Source organism: Micromesistius poutassou (genome assembly GCF_964030765.1).
Source record: "Micromesistius poutassou genome assembly, chromosome: 23".
Classification (NCBI taxonomy): domain Eukaryota; kingdom Metazoa; phylum Chordata; class Actinopteri; order Gadiformes; family Gadidae; genus Micromesistius; species Micromesistius poutassou.
Genome location: NC_140293.1, coordinates 4,368,492 through 4,391,334, shown reverse-complemented (window position 1 = coordinate 4,391,334; position 22,843 = coordinate 4,368,492). Strand labels below are relative to the sequence as shown.

General features: G+C 43.6%; 1 protein-coding gene across 2 annotated transcripts in view; it reads right to left on the bottom strand.

Moving 5' to 3' along the window:
- lrch4 (leucine-rich repeats and calponin homology (CH) domain containing 4) overlaps positions 1-8,697 on the bottom strand; it is a 32,945-nt gene extending 24,248 nt beyond the window's left edge. The window contains exon 1 of one of the 2 annotated variants that reach the window (XM_084487386.1): positions 8,321-8,697. In XM_084487386.1, coding sequence (XP_084343512.1) covers positions 8,321-8,492 — 172 coding nt within the window. In that variant the 5' untranslated portion in view covers positions 8,493-8,697. The remainder of the gene's footprint in view (positions 1-8,320) is intronic. The other variant, XM_084487387.1, reaches the window with a different exon arrangement.
- Between the last annotated feature and the right edge of the window lie 14,146 nt (positions 8,698-22,843).

Sequence of the window (22,843 nt, the reverse complement as noted above, 5' to 3'; positions counted from 1 at the left end):
AGGTAAAAGCTGAGGTCTACCCTGTCTGTGTGAGTCTCTGTGTGGAGCGCTGGGCCGTGTGTCGAGGCAGTCTCGTGGCCCATAATTGCAGTCAGGTTGTCGTCAGCAGAGCATCGAGACGTCAGCGATCCGAGCGTGAGATACATTCCAATACATACCAGAGAAAAAGCTGTTACACGCAGAATGCTGGGAACATGCAGCGCAGACTTGCAGATATCTCCGAGGCAAATGACGCGAGAGCATTGACACATTCAAGGTCAAACACGCAGTACTCCATTTGTGGAAGTTACTGTGCTTTCAGGTGTGTGATATGGCTGAGCACATTTTTATATTGTATACAGGCCTAATCTTTGTATTCATGTAACTTCTAGTCATGCACAATTAAAATCACACTACTGTGTTGTGGTGAAGGTATACGAAGGGTTCCTTATTCAATCAGATCGGGTGTAATTCTTCTTACAGCAAAAGAGGAAAGACGTTACTAGTGAGGAGTCCAACACAATGCAACTGAAAGTGAGGTTTCAGCTAAAAATATTTTTACTGTAGTGTACGTAGCATTATTGTTAGTTGCGTCCTGCCAGGTGTCAGAAACACATAGACAAGTAGTGAAACAGAGAATGTGTAGAGATGTCCTCAAATCACCATAGTAACTGCGGTGCGAGGCAGGGGTGTCAGAGCGGCATGGATCAGTGGACTGGGGTCTGTGCAGTGATATCAACAAGTGCTTCGGTTCTCTGGAATGAATTAACCTCGTTACAACTTGTTCCAGTGGAAAACAGATTATTCACACTCACTTTCTTACCATTCTGCCAATTCTCATTGAACGAATAGTTGGGACTGGGTTTCTAAAAGGTTGAAGAGTATTTCAACCCTTAGATGTTTGCATGGAATACACTTTAAAGTCATGAGAACCACAGCAATCAAAGTATTGCCTATGGCAATGTACAAATATGATAATGAACAAGTCAACCCTAGCAACACATAACCGCAACGCAGCTGACAGATGAGGGGCTTTTTGATGACTAAAAATGTGATCCTTTTCTTCAGCGGCCCTGTACAGCTTGGCTTTAATCTCCTTGCATTTCATCAGGCAGTGCGGAGAACCCAAAAAAACCTGTGCTTTGGTGTTGTCATGTGCATGGATACACGCAGCACAGCCCCACACAGGCCTCTTCCACCGCCCCCTCCCTCCTTCCCTCTCCAACTGCTCTCTAATGCCAGCGTGTACCGAAAGCCCGGCTAAATACGCCATCTGGACCCCCCGAACCCACCATTGCAGCACAGCCAAAGGACTCCGCTGTCTCACAAAAGACGAGAAGGAAAAACAAAGAAAAGGGATGGCCTCAGCTTTCATTATTCACCAAGTTGTCCACTCTACACCGGCGGATTATGTATGCACACTCGTACAGCGTTACACGGTAGGGTAGCGGCCCAGACCCAGAGCTGACGAGAGCTGACAGTCACCCGATGCTTAGTTAACGTGAACTAACGAGAGACCAAGTCTGAGTGAAAAAGCAACATCTTAAAAAGGGTTCAGGTAAACCTACCAGTGTGCTTATAGCTTACATATCACCCGGCCCTACATGGGACCTATGTGTGTAGCGGCCAACAAAATGATTAATAATAATAATAATAATAATCTAGAATCTCTCCACTGAGTATAATAATTTCACCGAACAGGACGGATCGGATCACAGATTCGAGGTGCGTGCTTGGCAGTGCAGTGCTTGACAAGTGGTGTCAAGCCCTGAGACACTTACCAAATTATTCACAGCTTTGACCTAGAAGACCTCAGACATGGGTTAGAGGTGCTTGTTCGCCTTTAGGTCGCCAGGCATGGAACATGATGTTCTCCTCTGAGTCAGACGGGGCTTGGTTGGGGCCAGATCGTGCTTAAAAGAGAGCCTGGCTTTGCTAATTACCCCTGACGCATTGCAAAGTGCAGCTGCAATCCTTTATCAGTGACAGCGGTGACTTGTCATCATCGTCATCATCAGTCAACGATCAGATGTGGAGCCCACACACCCCCCTCCATAGAGTATGGCAACGTAAACATCTGCTGACCTCATTGTCTAGAACAGCCAAAAAGATTGGTGACCTTTTCCTAAATAAGGGCAGTAACTTGGCAAGAATGACGATATGACATGCATTCCAGTAAAGGGGTCCTGTTTAAACATGTCATCATATGCAAGATTGTGATGCTGTTGATGTATTCATTTCTAAATGCCTTGTAACCATGATGAGTTACCGTAATTTCATAAAGATAAAAATCCATTCCACATTATCCTAATGCACACATGGATCAAACGAAAAGATCAACAACCTTCCAATCTTACTGAACACTTTTTCAATGACGTGATACAACTGTGTGTATAGTGGGTTGAAGTTGAGGAGTTCCCACCCACATTAAATAGATCAGGTCAACATTGTGAGTCGATAAGTTATCGGAAAAAACAATGTCAACCTGTTATGTACTCAGCGAAGCACTCTAGGAAACAAACTCAATGGACGAGACTGATGTTTGTTGTTCCTTTTAGCAGAACGAGATGCTCTCAAGTCCGGCTGGTAAACCTCTTCCTCTTCCTTCCTGCCGCTCCGTGCCTTCCCCTTCTCATATGACTTCCTCTGGGAGTCCAGATGCACCACCCACGCCCCCTCTCCCAGCACCACCACCACCCCCGGCAGCAGCTAGCATCTGCGGGCTTGCTGACAGAGAACAGACCGGCACTTTTTGAATGACAGATGAGAGGAAGAAAAACATTAGGAGATGGATGCTCTCTTAATGCGGTCTTATTCATAGCCGTGTTGTATTTAGCAGCAGGGGTGGGATGAAACAGAGGGGAGATTCACTAGGTTATACTGACTAGTAAACTTTTTTGAGGTTTGGCAAGTGAGTTGAAATTCAACATCCTATTCATGTTTTAGCGTTGTTCGACAACAGATGATGATGATTAGAATGATAACTCAACTTGTAAGTCCTGACAGTTCAAATGATATAGCGTTACATAAAGTACATGGATTGGGGCAAGTCATATCATCAGATTGTTTGATGCAGAGCCCAGTCTAACCAAGCCGACCAAACCTGCTGCAGTGAACCGAAAAGGCTGCTGCCGAGACAGAATGAGGCACTGAACTTATCGGAAGGAGGCCTGTAAAAGCAGAAGTCGAGCGTGAGCATGTAGCCCACATCCGCAGCATGGCGGAAGAAACGGCACTGCGCAAGAGGGAGGACACCTACACACACACACACACACACACACACACACACACACACGCAGGACAGATGTAACAAATGACAGAGTGAAACCATATGTCTGCGCTCGCATATACATGCACACACATACGACAGGCAGATTCAAAAATCAATGCTTGCACAATAGAACACTGTACCATTATTCACGACGAGCTCACGCGCACATGCACGCACGCGCACACCGCACGTACGCATGTACGTGTAGACATCATAACCTGTACTTGGATGGCCAATTACTGGAAATGGTTCCAACTTTGTGAACTTATTGACAGATTAAAGTATTGAAACATACATGTCTGAATTATATATATATATATATATTTTAAATTGGACCCCATATGGAAAGTTCCGATTCATTTACCGCTTTCACTTTGCAAGTTATAACCTCAGAGAATCCTAGCGCCTTTAACAACAAACCGCAACTGATAGGCCTTGCTGTTGTCACAACAACCCAGAGCCAAATTTCCTGAAAGGTTTAACAACCAACTTTCAAGTCGATTTTTGCTGCGTCTGACTGCGTCCAACTGTAGGGGCCATGATGTTTCAAGCCTGCAGCTTGCAAGCTTTATGTGCAGGGAAGGGGAAATAAAAAGCATTGAAGTTTTTATAAGCAAGTAGAAAGGAGATTTTTTCCCCCTTCCCAGAACAATCAGAGATAGCCACATGGAACCAGGTATGACTGTTGTGGGTATACTGGGTATACTGGGTTGGGGGGGGGGGGGGTCTAAAGCCAACCTGATTCATAGATTCAGAGCAAAACAGACCTTTCTTCTTATACTCTGGCACCAATAAAACCAGGATGGAGGGAGGGAAGGAGGAGAGGAGAGTTTTCAAATACTTCATAGATTCAAACGATGCAATGTTATGATGGCGTGTCCCTTTAAGGAGATGGGACTATAGTGGATATAACATACATATGTTTTAATGTGTATAATTTTAGAAGATACTAGATATAGATTTTGCGTCTCCTTTGAAGCAAGGTTCTATAATATAAAAATAATGAAAACATATGAATTCTGTTGCGTCAATCTCTCGGAGAGACGATAACGGCAACAAAACAATTCACTGGATCTCATTGTGCCGGGCCTGAGTCCAAGACACAGAACAAAACTAAATGTATGAGTCATGACTTGGCTGGCTGAGAAAGACACACACACACACACACACACACACACACACACACACACACACACTAGCAGAGCATCCCAGGACGGGTGTTGCAACCCCATTACTGGAACATGGCAGCAATGTGAGTAAGGGCAGCGTGTGCACCCCCTCCTCCCCCACCCCGCCGACAGACACAGAGTCTTTCCCATAACCCACCCAGTTGCCTTTGCCTCCAGGCCATATCTCTCAGCTGTTAGGGAGCTTAGTCCTGGAATGGTAGGGAGAGTCTGCACACACATTCTATCATGCGACGAGTGAAGGTACATGCCAACCACTTACCCAATATTGACCATGCATAACCCAATACCTCAACGTTTAAAAAACATTTATCTAACTGTGGCTGTGGCTTTGACATTGAGACTTTCAACAACAGTTTTAAATTTATTTAAATGATAAAAAACAAATAAAATAATCTGTTTTTGTTTATTTATGCTTACAATGCAAGTACAAGTTTTAACAGCAATTACTTTTAATTATCTTTCCTGCAAGCATAGGATTATAATTTATAATACCTTCAGTATCTCAAAGGAATAAACAGAGAAAAGCTTGACTAGTGGATTACCTACTAGGAATAAATCACACTTCCCAACAATGGTTAGATATTAGTTACTTTCATCTATAACATTGTTTATTATCGACTTTAAGCTGGAATTTCAATATTCTTCCACAGTGCTTTGAGCTTATATTTCTATTGTGTCACAGAAACATCTGGTCGATGGTTGTGGTGGACCACTGTTGTTCATGTTGAATTTGTAGCGCATTGATTTGACTCTGTTAAAGGCAGAGGTTTCCCTTTATTGAATCAGGTTCAAGTACTGCTGCGGTATAAAAATCATTGTTTTATTTACTAGCATTTAGATACTTACATTTAACACATTGTTAAGCCCATTAACATAATGTTAATGAAATGTTAGTGAAATTATCAGAAAATTGCAGGGCATAGAACAGAAATAATCTTCTATCAAATTCACACGATAGGCCAGATCTTACACAGTGCCCCAGTTAAAGAAAAATGTCTCCTTTTTTGGATTCAAACCTACAATCATGGGCACTTGAATTCTACACTACATAGCCCAACAAAAATAGTAGTTTCCACACTTTTTCTAATCCCTGTTTCTTCCAACCGTTACCATTTACTTCCCTGATGAGAATACTAAACTACTATATACGTGAATAAAATGCAATTCTTTATGTAATCATTATCTTCGGACATGTTCAAAAAAACGAAACAATCTCCTGGCGTCTTGAAGATGAATGGGCTTTATATATAGGCCTTCCTAGACCTAATACGTTAGGCATTTGCTTTCATACAGATCCATCACTCCCTTGTGCATTATAGCGTTGTGGGATTTCACTGAGGGGAACAAAATGAATTAACTAGTGCAAGCTCATTAAGGTGTATAATTTTTAGAACATTTAGAACATGCACTCATAACTCCCTAATTAAGACAGTTTCCAGCCGCCCACATGCACAGACCATAGCTACAAAAGGAAACAACTAGTGTGACTACTGTGATAGCAATGGATGACGTATTTGGCTACTTAGCAACAACAGGAGTTAAGGATTGAAAGTGAGAGGAGCGGGTTGGGACAGGAAGAAATAAATCTGGACTGGGCAAGACAAGTTTACTCCCATGGCTCCCCATGTCACAGCTTCTGGGGCACACACACACACACACACACACACACACACACACACACACACACACACACACACACACACACACACACACACACACACACACACACACACACACACACACACACACACACACACACACACACACACACTTCTTCTCTGTTGACGTTTTCCTTTTGTGGGTACTGGAGACTGTAGGACAATGACCGTTGACTCTAAACAAATCCGGATTATTACAAGTTTTCTCAACTCTCCAATCAGTTATTGATTTGTTTTTTTTATTTCACATCTTGGGTGAAGATCTACTCCGTGGTTTCCAATAAAAGAGAGGGTACACAGAACACACAGAACACCTTTGTTCCTCTCAGGAAGGTGTGAGACTGCTTCTGGCCGATCAGTGTGTAGACAAGAAGCTGAATTCTGTTTCTATGTGTCTAAAGCTCTGGCGCGCCTGAAGCCAAGCTGTTTCAGAGGGGAGAGGAGGAAGTAGGGGGGGGGTCCTAACACAACCACATATTCTTTAGCGAGCCAGTTACCATTTTTACAGCCCTCTTTCTGTCATTCCTCAAAATAACAATCCACGGCAGTTCGAGCAATGCTAAAAGTGTGGTTTTTCTGTGATATATATACTCTTAAACTGTGCAACAACTTAAACTGTGCTGTGGACGGGTGTTGAATATGGGTGTTGTTACCAATATTATGACCAATATTCAGTGTCAGTTCATCCCAAGAAATGAATGACAGAAAGGATTAACAGGTTGACGGGGCGAATCAAACTGGTGGGACAGCTCCTGAGTGACAAAGTCATCTGAATCCAATCTTTCAGTATTACAGGAACTCATTCAGCTTACGTAGACATGCAGTGTAATCATATAATAACCACATCATAAGTGCTACTGGGCAGAAAGACTTCATCACGCCCCGAAACAGGCACAGTAAGGCCTGATGGCCTGGTTTACAGACTGCTGCAACTGCTCTTTCTGAATCCCATCAGTCAAAAAAAACAATGACAACTGGGCAGTAATTTCAACCAATCAGACACAGAAATTGTATAACCTGTGTTTCTCTGTGGTCTTGTGCTATAATTTGAGTGATGGGTTACTCTTTAACGACCAGGTTTCTTGGAGAGGATGAAAACACCCTATTATCTCGGGACGACCGGACATTATCTAAAAGAGCAGGTGTGGGAGCTACATCATATAGTGTAATGTCAACAACGGTGTCACTGTATTCAGATAAACTAGGCGTGAAGATAGAATCCAGATAATTAACAATGACTAGCGGGAGTGATGACTAGCTGGAGTGTGGGAGTGAAGTCAAGATGCTAGCAAAATAATGACTGAATACTTTTAATATTTGAACATTTCAAATTCAATTCATGGGTTTGAATCAGACATCTCTAACAAAAAGACGTCTATGAATGTCAACATCGAAGAGACCCATTTTAAACGCACAGACGTTCAACTTCAACCAGAGTAGGCCTATGTGCAAGACATTCAACGATGACAAACCTTATGTTCCCAATTGTAACTCCTTAATTTTCCGGGGATAATGTGTCTTTCGTGTGTCAAGGCAAACTCACTTCAATAGGCCTAGTCGTGAATCTATTCGAGCAGATGGTCATAATTACCAGAACACCGAGACCAGCGAAGGGAGGCGTTGTTGTTGTTCTAAGTCGCTGGGTAGCCAGCTAATATAGATTTCACCAACCTGAATGAGGTAATCCTCTTTTCAACAAGGTGAGGCAAGAGGTAGACCGATCAACATGTAAAAACAAATACTGTACATAGTACAATGTCTTAAAAACTGTTAAGCAATTCATACCCTCCCCAATCGTTGAATATCAAAAACTTTGACTGAATGGAATATAAAGTGCACCCACATAACCACGCGGACTGCCATGTACAATACAGTAACAATATTTGAAAAGGTAAGAAATCTTCATCGCTCCAAGAAAGTTATTACATTATGAAGCCGACCAGCAAGCGAGGCATAAGTAAAAGGCGACTATATAAAACCCTTCTGATAACCTGTCACCACAGCCAACCCATTTCAAGGAAGCAGAGATCCGTCTCGCTGGTGGTTAGACTCTATGTCCCTCATCCCCCCACCCCATGCTGTCGGAAATAATGAAATGCTCTTTGCATTACAAAAAGACCAAGGCAAGGCAGGTGGCAATAAGACAAAAGACACAGTCCGGCGTTCAGATTTTTCAGCATGGTAGACCCAAAAACAATATTGAACTAGGAGAGACAACTTGCCTGCATGCGTAACGTCCGATAAGTCGTAGTTCCTGGCGGTGTGGGGGAACTCTTTCAGTTTACGGTTGGACAGATTCAGAGCCCCGCTAGCTGAAGCCTCTTCGAGCGCCTTCTCCACGCTCCGGCTAGCCGCTATTGTTGCCGGCAGCTGGGCACCATCCCCAGCGGCCATGAAATATAGGGGTAAACCTCCTTTGTTAGTTTATTTGAAGCCGTTTACTCTTATTTTTAGAGCCTTTCGACGGTATCTCCAATGACGGACTTGTCCGAGCCACCTCAGGTATCCGAATTATTCCGACCGATTCTTCGGAGCGCTTTAACCTGACACAGCATGGGTTTACAAATGCCCACCTCAAAGGCAACACGAGAGTGCGGGGTACTACTGAGCTGTCAATATCTCGGAAGGGTGCAGCGCGAAGGAGCGGATGAAGAGTAGGCGGGGCTATGCGCTGAATGGTTTGACTGGCGTCTATTCACACGCCCATATTCCATGATCTGGAGGCGGGGCGTGTGGTGGACAGCGGTCTTGATTTTGCTGGATGTAGTAAAAAGACTATAATACTAATTGTTAGTTCCATGATATAACACAACGGACCGCATTGAAGCACTTATCTGAATTCGCTGACATGCAATCATTACTTATTTTCCCCTAGTTTAGTTCTATAATTGTACTCGAGCAAACAGAATAAGTGTGAGCAGCCTCTGAACTTCCTATATACCTTAATATCTCAAAACTTCCTGTCGTCTGATGTTATTGGTATTTATGTTTATAGTATATTTATAGTATATTATATCTTTGTTCAGTGCAATGCAAGACTGATATAGGTTGAGTTAGAAGAGGTAGTGGATTGTATTCATAGCTAGCCTGTATGTATTCCCGTGGATTAAAATGCAATACTAACACAAACGGCAGGTCCATTTTTATTGTAATTGTATGTGTGACTTCAGCTGGGTCCCATGTTGCCTACTGTGAGGATTATACACAAACAGATATACACACACACACACACACACACACACACACACACACACACACACACACACACACACACACACACAACTCTCTCTCACATACACACACACACACACACACACACACCACATCAAAATCCTCCTCTGTATCAGCCCCCCCCCCTCTCCCATGTCCTAGCAGGCCATCTGTCAACATCCTTATAGGATGGTGCCACAGCTGGGGCTCAGAGCTGTGAGTTATAGTGGATGGGGGGGGTGGCGGGGGGGTCATGGGGGGTGTACACTCTAACTTCACACACTTTTAAAGTACATCGAATCCATTAACTCCTGCTGGTTTAACCTCCTGTTCCAGCCACTGGAGCCCTTTGTAAATTATAATGATCATGCACACACACCAACCCGCACTTCAGCGTGCATACACACACACAAACACACACTCCTATATACATGCTGTGTTCAGAAACGCCTTAGGTTGCACTCAAACATGTCGGCAGCGGCCAAACTGATCCATTTGGCGGGAGTGTGCAAGCATCCCTAATAAAGCACGCACGAAACAAAAGCACAGGGGGCGAGGGGTCACTATATACCGTCCTTATTGCACCTGGGGGCGATAATAAACACATGAACAATATATCTACAGCCCATTAAGAGTTAGAGGGAACATAACACGTAACTCAAACAACAGGGACAGCGCCACCTCCAGTGAAAAGTCAGTTATTGCATGATTATTGTTATTAGAAACAGTTCAGCTCGGTGCCAGACATTGCTATGATCCCAGTTGATCGTAGTAAACATAAGTTCCTATGAAACCAAGTGCAGCCTGTATACCTGGCGCATGCTCTGCTTATACCCTCCACTACATAATCAGGGTACTTGCCGTAGTAAAGTAGGTCAAGGGGTTTATGGTGCAAGTGTCATCGTTTGGCACTGAGCCAATCAGAAAGAGCTGTTGCATATTCTGTGTATCTGGACCCTGGGGTCTTTGTTTACTGTGTATAATACCAAGAAAAGGGGTGGCGCCGGAAGAGGAGGAAAGGAGGAGGTGGGGGTTACACAGAGGAAGAGCAGGGCTGCGAGGATCGTGAGAACCAGAGCTGTCACATCCTCCGTCCAGGCTCCCAAGTGGTCAGAAAGAGGGGGCCGGTCTCTGGTGACAGAACCACAGCAGGACACAATTTGTGGGAACACAAAAAGATGCACACACGACAGACATACAATGTATACTGTGACATTGTATACATTGTGACAGTACATTCCTGAGGTGGGGATTTCACTGCAATGTTAGCATTGCAGTTAGTCATCCACAATTTGAAGTACCTGAAAATGAATAAACGTGAACGAATTATCACATTTTATTTTTTTTATTTTACATCAGCTGGGTTGAATCCATCAAGAGAATCAAGCTAAATATTTCATGATGAATTGCAGTGAAGTAGCAGTGAGATCATAGATCAGCCTTTAAAGGGATACACTGAGATATCGGTAAATTGGTGTTGCTCTGTTATGCCCATATTCAGAGTTTTCGGCGCTGTGATAATGAGGCTTTGTGATACACCACTGACAGGTTACCCTCCGCATAGACCTCCCAGCAAGAACCAGCTATATATAATATATATATATAATATTTAATTATATATAATATAATTGGTAGCCTAATAATAAAGAAAAATAAAAAATAATAAAGTGTGGAAAATAGTGCAAGATAATCTGTGTGTTTGTAGACAAACTACAATCTCATTGCATTGTTACCTGCGCTCATTTTGAGTAAGCGACTATTCAGAAGACAATGGAAATCTTTGGAAAGTAATTCCCCTCACATGATCACGAGCTAGGCTACGATATCTCTGTCAATGGAAGCGGCTAATGGAAAGCAAATGCTGGCCCAGAGAGCTAGCATTCTGGACACACAATGATTAATTTGGAATTAAACAACTCATCTGAATAGACAGGCAAACGGCCATTCTCAGACATTGCGCATCCCTTTATTATTGAGTCCAGCGTCCAGTCTGTGGTTTTGTTCACAACCAGTTCATTCAGTCCATTGAACAAACAAAAGTTGCAAAATTGGCTATAGTCCTATAGGACATGCAAGCTCTTTTGATTGGTCAAGGTCGTGATATCATCCTGAAGGCATTTGTGTCACTGAGTGCATGGAGAAAGTATTCGACAGCCTCTGTTGATTATAGAGGAATTATTTTATGTTTGTCACAGCTGCGAAGAGTGACTATAATAGATGCGTTGCTGTGGGTTCATGTACACACAGACACACACACTGTCCGTGTGTGTGTAGCTTCCATGTGTTTGTTCATACTCATTGTTGTCTCTCACCTTCTATCTTCTATCAGTTTCTGGGTTGAAAAAACTTTTAGAATAACTAAATGTGTGCTTGTGTGTGTGTATGTGTGTGTGTGTGTGTGTGTGTGTGTGTGTGTGTGTGTGTGTGTGTGTGTGTGTGTGTGTGTAGGACTTTCATGTAGTTAATCACCAAGTGTGAGTCTCTACAAGGTGACAGATGGTTTGATGAAAAGACCAACGGAGAGAGACAGGCACTCACTAGATAATGTCAACAGCAGAGAGCTGTTGAAAGCTGTCAGGGAGAAGGAATATAATGTCAAATCACAGTGGCTGAAACGTTGAAAGCTGAATTGAGAGATTGAAAGGGAAGATTGATTCCCTGAACCAATTAGGTTATGCCCTGAAATGTGCCGAGGGAAACCTGAAATCAAAATAGTCTTGACAGAATAGTCAACCAGAACAGATCATCTGTAACATTTCAGTCACAAACAGCTGAAGGATGGTGATCCCACTTTTATAATTTTCTTTATCACACTCAAAATATAGCTCTTCAATCTAACCCACAGCACCTTTAAGGTGATGATAATAACAATATCATCATACAATTAAACAGTATGACTTGATATTGCAGTATGGAAACTTTCTCTGAAAGAATCATTATCCTATCATCATATAATATCCACATGAGTGTTGCTTTATTGATATCATATAAGGTAAAATGTGCATGTGCGTATCTGTGTGCAGGAGAGGGGGGTTACAGGGGAGGAGAGAAAGTGTTGAAAGAGGGGAGTGAGCCTGAGAATGACTGGTATGGAACTGAAACGTGACCGGCCACCCCCCTCCCATCAGCTGTGCTACAACAAAGTCGCCAGACTTCTGAAGGCAGAACCCGCCAGCAGAGACCCACTGGAGCCCCCCGCACATTCAACAGAGACCACTGGTAGACAGACGTCTACTACGTATAGGAGTCCACGACCCAGCCGGCCTCCATGACCTCATAGCTTTTTCTTTTTCTTTTACAGTCACACTTTTACACAGATTGTAAAACTTTATTAGCATGTTAATGTGCCGCTTGACACTTTAAAGCAGTGGCAGTAGTAGTAGTAGTAGGTGTGTGTGTGTGTGTGTGTGTTAATAAACAACTATTACATTCATAGTGTTACGTTTCATGCTGTGAATAATGTGAATAGCCCCCTATATTTGGCACAATTGCTCCAACTATGGTCAGAAAGTTAAAAGAAGGGGCAGAAAAATACAGAACAATTCTGCCTCTTGGACCCATAAGGTCTGTCTGGATAGACTTCAGTATCTTGGCTGCCAGACAGCGTCACCGTATTAACCAGTCCGAGTGGGGTCTCAGCCTGTTGGATGAATTGTAAAGCGTCCTTGGGTTTGAAAGGCGCTATATACATTTAATTTATTATTATTATTAGCCTTTGCCCTGGATGCCAAACTACTATTTGTATAGGGACAAGGATGCCAAAATGTATCACTCTTAAATTTGGAACAGCTCATTTCTTCCTAAAACACCATTCTAAAACAATTTCAGCCCCACCGCTATAGACACATTGTTCAAATTGCTTCAAAAGCAATTGGCGCAAATAATAGATTACGTCAATGTTAAAGATGACGATGATCACACACACACAAACACGCACACAATAATAATCATAATGGTGGTAAAGTGTGTTCTATATATTACATATGTTTATCAAATGAAATTAATTAATGAGGCAATAAATATATGGAGAATGGAAATGAAAGGAAAAGTTTCCAGATGTTGTATCGACACACAACGTGTAGATCACTTACTTCCTCACCGGGGGCATCCTGAACTACATGATCTGCAAGATGTCTGGGAAGTAGAAATCCTTTCACCTACCAGAGATGGTGAGAGAGAGATGGGGAAGGAGGGAGGGAGAGCAGTGTGTCTTAACCTTTGATTTTGTAGTTATGTAAAACACGTAGTTCTCGGATCAGTGGTTGAGAGGCCAGCGAAAGAACTGTACAATTAGTAACCTCATCATTGACACACAATACACACACTACTTGATACATTGCTGTCAAATAAGTTGAATGGAATCTAACGACTGTAACTAATATTTGGAATAATAACCGGTGCTATGGATGCAATAACAGTTGTAAAATAACTTTTCACACAATAACATAATTTAACGTTTATTGTAAGTAGTCTAACGTATCCTAGTAGGCTACAAGTTGTATTTAGTTCTCGAAGAAGCAAGAGAGGGAAAGCACAACAACATATTGATAAAATAAGCAAAATATGATTTTAAGGTTTTAGGTTTGTTATCTTACCAGAAATCGAGCTAAACTAGTTTGACAACCTCGACCACTTCGTGTAATCTTGCTTCCACACATCCTCCATCAGATGGAGCCACATTCGAGTCATCACGACCCGTTTGTTGAAATCTCGGAGACCATGGCGCAGTGGTACCGCGCTTTCAGAGCGCACAACAGGCCCCAAAGTGCCCCCTGAAAGCACACACGAAGCGTGACTGTACTGGCGGTTCTGTTCAAAACAAACCCCAAGACCGTTCGCCCTACCGCCATGCACTTATTGGACTGCACCGCCCCTCCACGGCTGCTGCGAGTCTCGAGAAGGGAGACGTTTCTCCATCGGTATTCGGTAGGTTTGTAACCACCCGCACTATCACTTTTCTGCTATGATCTCGCGTGTTCAATTAAATAAATCTAAACGCAAGTAAATTTTTTATTCAGTTCGAAGAGAGAGGACCTTTTATGGCTCAATCTATCGTAATGCTCGCGTTGACCACAGGGAGGCGCCGTTGGCCTGTTTACGAAGCCTATGATGGTTTTGGACGATTTCTGAACTTGTCTTTACACTATTTAAACTGTATTTCCTTATTGTGGTATCAAAAATATGAATCTGCGATTTGGTAAAAAAAAAGAAATCCTGGAAAAATCACTGGATTTGCACACAAATGTCATGATTCATTAATTCTGTCATTAATGCTTATTGCAACAAGGATGATTGACAGTTGGAGTTTCATTAGTTCAAACATTTCCATAATTGATGCGAACATTGATTGACTGCTGTGTATGGCTACTGTATATGGTTTTCTCCGACTATACTACACCAGTGGTTTTCAAACGGTGTGTCACAACAACAGGACCCATAAGTAAAAAATCAAATATGTATTTTGATTTGATCGTTATTCTCCTCCTCTTCTTCTTCCTCTTCTTCTTCCTCCTCTTCTTCTTCATCTCCTAGGTTCCCGCTCTGCCAGACGCTCCAGCAGGGTGAGAACATCCTGGGCATGAAGCTGTGGCCCCTGAGCCTGCGGTGCTGGGACCCCCTGGAACTGGAGTGTGCAGGAGGCGTCGCTGGGGCCCCAGGAGTCTGGGGAGAGCGAGGGCGAGGGCCCGGGTCCTTCACCGTGCGCTGGTCTTCCACGTGGTTCTGCAGTGTGTGCAGGGAGCGCTCGTTCCCTGGTCAGGTGAAGCCCTGGTAAGAAGCAGACGCGTCACCATGGGGGTCATGGGAGAGAGAGTACCAGTAAAGGGAGAAGGAGAAGAGAGAGAGACGAATCTTGCTTTGAATCTTGTACGAATCTTGTACAATCTTGTACAAATACAGCTGGGCAAGAGAACCATTCCATTGGCCTTTTCTTAGTAATGCATAGATGTAATCCAAAGGGGGGGCAGGTGGCCGTCCGTCAGTCCCCCCCCCACCAATTAAACAAATGTTTAAGTGTAAAAACAAGGATTCCAGGCGAAGTCACGTCTCCAGTCTGCCAGCCATGACGTTACGGTTGAGAGCTTGTGACTGCAGGAGGCAGCTCACAAGCCTCACTCTCTGGGTGTTGTGCTGACTGGGGCTTTCTCTGGGCGTAGCACAGCGTTACGCAGCAGATAAACAGATGGCCAAGGAGGTTTTCTCCCCTCCAGCCGTTGAGTTCATTAGCGATTAGGCCAATAGTCTTAGCATTACGTCTGTGTCACCGTGAACCGCCTCGTCATTCTCTACACCCCCCTGGTTTTATATCGGACCTGGTTTGTTTTTTGGCTGAGTCTATACCGATGTTGCTTTGATTTAGATTTAGAGTTGGTTGTATTTGGTGTTTTCTATTTAATTTATTTAGTTTTGTAGCTGACTATATTGATACAGTAAATGACAGACAAACAAATAGAATTACATTTTGAAAAGACGAGGCTTCTTTAGATTTGGCATTGCTGCAAAACATCTATAACATGGTGTGTGCCTGAGGGAATTATACTTTTCGCAGCATCTGGTTTTGTAAATTATGTTTCATGCCATTCAGCATCTGACAGTGACATGATACGTTGTTCTGGTGAAATATGTCAAGTATGCAGAGTTATCTCACACTCTACTCTACTCATGCTCTGTTGAATCTTTCTCAAGGTTCTCATTTGTGGCCTTCATTGTGCTGAACACTTTGTGGATAACTCCTTATGCCTTCCCTATTCATTTATATCTTACCTAGATTGTTCTGCATTGGGGTTAACATATTCTTGATTCAAATACAGTTACAATTTAATAAATACTTTATTTAAAATTCTGAGATTTAAATCAGTCTCTCGGGAAAATACCAGTGAAAGCTTTTCTAAAGACGGAATAAAGTCTCATGTGCTTACATCGCTCAGCAAAACAATTCACGCAAAATGTGCTGAATTCAAACAGTTCTTATGAATCTCTTGTGTAGAGGTAGCATAACAGACAGCAAGGCGATCAGCCCCGGCAGGCTATCAATGCCTCAAAAGTGAGGTTCTGTCACAATATATCTATTTTGTGTAAAATCTCAAAGAAAGACGCGTTTTCAGGAATTCCTGGGGGGACCCCTTGCTCCGTTATTAATCCCTACACCTTGTGTGTATTTCGACAACCGTTCCCTCTCCTTCCTTCCATCCTTGCTTGCGTTTTCCATCCCCTTCCTTCTCCCTTGTCTCTCTATCCCGGTCCCCACAGCCCCCAGTGCAGCGCCACCCTGTTCTGCTCTGACCAGTGTTCCTCCACAAACAGAACCAGGGGGCACGAGGGGGTCAGCCACCATTACTTGTGTGCTCAGCTGGCCGGCTACATGAGCAACACGCTCAAACTGGTTGACCTGCCCTTCAGCTTCACTGGAGGTAGGGGAGAGAGGGCGATGGGGGAGGGGGGGGGGGTCTACTGGCCTCGGGAACAAAGACCAGCAAAGAAAACCAATAGTTCTTTGAGAGTTGGTTTTCTATAAAGAAAACTGAAGACAGGAAGTTGATTGTGCAAGTAACTCAGAGAGTAGTGGTGGAAGTGGTGCTTTTTGCTTCTCTGTTGTTGGCTATGAATATATTACATTAAATACATTCAAAGCAAATTTTTGACAATTAAGGAAGGAGAGAAGCAAAAGCATGGCAATAGCGTTTTGCAAATACTAGGATGGGGAATATAGTTATAGTTTATTTGTATTCCACCATGTTTATGTCTGGATCTATCTTCGTCCTGGGTTTTCCTCCTCCATCCTTTCCTGGTTTCACCTTAGCAGTCCTCCATGACTCATGTTCTCCACTCACTGCCTTTTCAGAGGTGACATCAGAAGCTTCCTGGTTATTCCAAGCTGACCAGTGGCTACTGGTTAAACTGGAGCTTTCTGGTGCACTCTCCCAGGTACCTGCTCCACCCAAGAGGGGGGAATGTGAAAGACCCCCTACTCCCAATGGCTGTCAGGATGGTTTCACACTCACACCTGCACCCCATGCCATCTTTGAACAAAATATCTTAAAGTGTAAGATTACTGTTATTTTAGCGGAAGAACTTTGACCACTTAATTTCTTTCGTTCAGGTTTTACTAAGAACTGACATGTTGAGATTTATGGGGTGAAGTGCGATGGGGCGTTGTCGAATATTGATAAAACTCTTGTCACACTCGCTCCAGCGAGGGAATTTTCTTGGTTAAACAACAGCTTACATTTTAAAACACAAAATAATCACCAACACTTCCCTCCACTGAAAAAAGCTTTTGTGGGGTTTCCCTACCTTTAAAAAGTGATTGTGCTTCCTTTAACTTCGGGCTTGGTGTATTATCTCAGTCACTGCAGCCTCTCTGATAACATTATGGTGAAACTAGAGCATTCAAGTGGTTTCTTAAAGAATTGTAATTCAATCCTCCCAACCAAACAAACAAAACAACCGAAACTCAATGTGAAAATGTAACCCCTTTATGAAGAATAGAACATAAAGTGAAGTATGCCATACAAATGCCCCTGAGACTGACCATTTCTTCCAGGACACACTCGACAGCAAAGTGTTTTGTGGTTTGATGTGGCTGAGTGATCATGTGAAGACGGTTGGCCTCCATTCGTACACCTGTTTCTCTTCAGAGACAGTGGGTGTCCGTGATTCTCACATAGAGAAACATCACATGATGATAGGTATTACGTGAAGAATATAACAGGAGAAAAGGACCATTGACAGACTGGTGTATTGGCCTAGATAGTATTTTGCAACACACGATACACTAGGAAAGGGGGAGGGTGGAGTGGTCATATTGAGAGAAGGCCAGGTACTGTATATACAGGATAAAGGTGGGAGAGGGAGGACTGAAATGGGAACAGGATGGTAAGGTACAGTTACGGTATTACGTTTCCTGGTTCCAGTGACAATACCAACGCAACATGAGACAACACTTTTCAGGTGAGGAGATGAAGGGAGCTTATACAATATGGCTAATTACCTTAACAGAGCTCACACAACGGCTAATTAGCTTAACGAAGAACAGCGTCCTCCTAAGAGGAGGATGTGATTGAATGTGAGAAGCAAAGAAACACATTCTCCTCTCTCCACCCTTCCAGGCCACAGGGACGTTTTTGGGCCCCTGACCCAGGAGGAGACAATGTTGCTCAGAGGGCCCCCCCCCCCACGCGGCCCCCAGTCTGACTCACCCTCTGGGTGAGAGATATAGTGAGAGAGTGTGTGATAGAGAGAGGGATGCACGATCAGATGTCTCGCAACTGAAGGTTCCTTTTTTTTTTTTAAAGACATTTTACCCTTTTTTTGTGAAGAAAAAAACTGAACCTAACCGACAACACAAAATAAAATCCCTACTCAACACTTAGAAATCTGTCCTCAAACCCCCCTTTTTCTATCACTCAAGTCAAGGTTAAGTTTGATTAAAAAAATACGAAATAGATGCGGTATGTCTGGCATATACAAATCAACAAGTAAAATAGGAGCAGGATTAGTCAATGAGTAAAATATTAGTAAAAGCTAAAAGCTGAAAATGCTTTGTTTGTCCTCCTGTGTGTCATGCATAGGACAGGATGGCCTGTAAGGCCTGGTTTTAAATGGCTCTTTGATGCCATGTGTACAGTGTACAGTGTGTCACTGGAAACAGCTGTGTCACATGAGGAGGAACCTGTCACCTGAGATGATATAAGGTAATATGCTCGCCGTCCGCTCAGTATCCTGGCGTCAGTACTACAGCTGGAGAGGCCTGGCTCTCTCGTCTCCTGTGACACGCTGCTCAGCTCCGCCCTCTCCCTCTACTACATCCTCACCTCCCTGATGCCCACCCACCGTGAGTGGGTTGGTGTTTGGGGGGGTCACTTTATGCAATCGGATATTGTCCGGATCAGAAAGAGTGTTGTTGCACATGTCCCTGCACATGTGCAACAACATGACAACAGATATATAAAATACCATATGAAAGTCATATAAGAGATATATAATCACTTTGTATTATTAAGATTGTTTAGAGTGTGAATGCTCTAAACTTTACTTTGTTGCTGGAGGAGTGTTGGTTGATCTCTCTCTCTCTCTCTCAGTTTCAGAGCTGAGAGCTGAATGTCCTGAAGAAGCAGTCACTGAAGATTCACGTCATCGAGTCCCACAGGGAGTTTCAAACCCTACTGGCCTTCTGGGTAAATGCGCTTCACAGATCCCCACAGATCCCCACAGATGATAGGCGTGTTGGGTAAATAACCACGGACCACAACATCAACTCTGTCAGAAAAAACGCTGAAAAGTGGAACCACTGACGTCATCGGCCTGGGTCTTTGCATTCTCTGATTGGTCCGAATTTGAGTGGAAACAGAGTTGATGTGGCAGACTATGATAGTACATGACCGTAGAAACAGACACAGGTTTATAACACACTACTCACCCCCCAGTCTCTTTCGGTAGGAGTTGTCTGCGTTTCTGCCTTACATGACGTTTGAGCTGACCTTTGTGGGCGAGGGACTTCCTGCTCGGAGCGATGCAGATCTTCATGCAGAAGGTTCGCCTCACTCTGTCAGCTGATCAAAGAGAGATAGGGCTGTCGTGTGAAATCATGTAGAGGCACAGAGTCTTACTGAATAGCAGTATTTCTTGGCCCGCTTACTTTTAAATACACACATTTTTACACTATTGACATTCAGAACAGGTTTTAAAAGTACAAGACATTGCCCTTATTTTAAAAAAACTCCTCAACGCTCTAGCTAGGGGAAGCATGGGGAACGAACAAACAAACTTCTGGTTACAAAGTAACACGCTCCACTTCCTGAGCTAAGCCTAGATCATCTACCAGCACACTGCCGATGACACATAGCTCTGTTTCAACACTCAACCACCCGCCCAAGACAACTGGGTCAATTCCTGCCATCCTCTGCTCTGTCTTCTCTGCTCCTGTATTAATATACCGTTTGGTCTCCAGCATGTAAAGCGTCCTCGGGTTCATTGAAATGCGCTTTATAAATCCAAGTTATTATTAGTAGTACTTCAACTTCCAGTCCACTCGCATCGTTGTCATGGTAAAAGTGTTGTCTTTGGTCTCATGACGAAAGAGCTTCATAGAGCATTCCCTGGGGCTGTAGGAGGAATTCCCTATCTGGCACACTTATGTAAGTATTTTATGCACACGCTTTGTCAAGGGTATTGTCTGAACTTAAATGGCAGGAAGGAACCCATTTTGGAAGCAGGTCAACATTGTCTCAGAACTTTGTGTTTGATAAGGTTCTGCAGGAAGTGTGTAATAACTGTGGGGGAAAAAACACAATCAAACACAAGTCGCCCTAAAGAGAGGGGGTGTGTGTGTGTGTGTGTGTGTGTGTGTGTGTGTGTGTGAGTGTGTGTGTGTGTGTGTGTGTGTGTGTGTGTGTGTGTGTGTGTGTGTGTGTGTGTGTGTGTGTGTGTGTGTGTGTGTGTGTGTGTGTGTGTGTGTGTGTGTGTGTGTGTGTGTGTGCAGCATCCTTCCCAGACTATAGATAATAAACCACTCACACAATTACTCCACATATCTAGCTTGCTAGCGACTCACATGGGTTGCTACCTCACTCATGACCGACCTTTCCTTCCCAGTCTCTGGGGGTCCCCGCCTATTTCTGTGAGCTGGAGGAGCTCATCTGCCAGTGCAGCATGCAGGTGATGGGCCAGGCCACCGGGGGAGCCCTCTCTCCGGCCCTCGTCAACCCCTTCCACTGCCCGCTGCGCAGCGCATCAACGCCGGTGACAACCTGCTTCCACGGTAGGCGACTGTGTTTTTCGTAGGCGGAATCCAGAAAAAGTCCCGCCTTAAGCGCTAGGATTGGACAGGCAGCCTGTCAGGCAAACTCGCACGGTGATCTAACCAGTGGCGGCTGGTGATAAAAATTGTTGGTGGGGCGCAGTAATTTACGTAAATTGCGTAAATTACGTAGGCCTAAGTTAAAGTTACGTGAATTGCGTAAATTACGTAAATTACAAGTTACATAAATTGCGTAAATTACAAATTACGTAATTTACCTAAATTACGTAAGCTACAAATTGTAAGTTACGAGTTACAAGTTGTACATTACATAAGTTACATAAGTAACAAGTTACAACAAGTTGTAAATTACCTAAGTTACATAAGTAACAAGTTACAACAAGTTGTAGGTTACAAGTTGTAAGTTACCTAAATTACGTAAATTACAAGTTGTAAGTTACGTAAGTTACAAGTTGTAAGTTACGCAAGTTACAAGAAGTGTTGTACACTTCTTTGTTATTTGGATAGACCCTAATCCTATCAGAGAAATGCGTTTGACTAACGTTAGTTTAATATACATACAATTTAAGTTACCTACCCTGCGGTCACGTTACGGATTTTAGCCTTTTTGGATTGGATCAGGGATTTAAACCAACGTGATTGGATAATCTCCGGCTAACCCCTCATTAATATTCACGATTCCTCTGGATTGCGGGATGGATAACCATTTATATACGGTTCGAAATACAGTGTAACTTTCACCATATCACAGGTAGGCCTAATTGATACCAGGAATTTCCGCACAAAGAACCAAGTGTGCACAATCTATTTATTTAGCCTGTTCTGTAAGGCTAGTCGGTCAGACAGATAAACAGACAAATAGGATACAACTTCAAAACATGTTTCATAGTCATATCCTCAGCCAAGTGTTTCACAGTGATAAATATTGGCAGTGCGTTTGAGCAGCGCAACATTTCCAGAGGGCAGGCAAGTCATTACATGATTAACGTATTGGTTTGCTGCGTAAATCATCGCAGTCGTGTTGTTCAGCTAATGGTTCTACGGCGTCGATCATTTGCTGCACTCCATCTGTTTCTCTTTTATTCTATCGTACTTCTTCTCAGTTACTCCAACGGCTCCATCTTCAAGTAGGCTACTTGAAGTAGGCCTACAAGACAAACTCAGTCCACGTCCCAAAGGCCCGCATTGGCCACGCCCACACCAGCCGAGCCGCCCACTCGCCCAATCGGGTCGCGGAGCCGGCCAAGATGAACCGCAAAGAGCGCAAAGCCGCCGCCTGCAAGCCCGGTTCCACCCACAAGCACAGATGACTCCAGAATCACATCAGCTTTTATATAACGGTTTAGAAACACAACAAATTAAAACTTTCTCAGTTTGTTTGACGTTTTTGCGGATGTGAATGGTCTGTTGACGGAGATACAGATAGGGAACCTGCCGATTGATTCTCTGCCAGGCTGAGTCGATGTGTCAGAGCTAGGAGCGGAAACCTTGCAACACTTGTCAGTGCATATCGAGAGCACTGAGAGGAAGACTGCGGCTTGTGTGCTATTATGTTCATCCGGAACACAACACGGCAGCATTGAAATGTGTTAACGGTGGTCTAGGCATGTCTTGGCTTCACCATGGCTCCCATCTGAAGGTTGCTCTTTATTTGGGGCCTTAGGCGAATTGGCTGTCTCTCTGTTTTAAAAGGGGAGAGACTCACTGACGGGCAACACAAACCTAATGCGCATAGCCAAGTAGTCTGCGTGTGTGTGTAGGGTGGAGTAACTTTCTT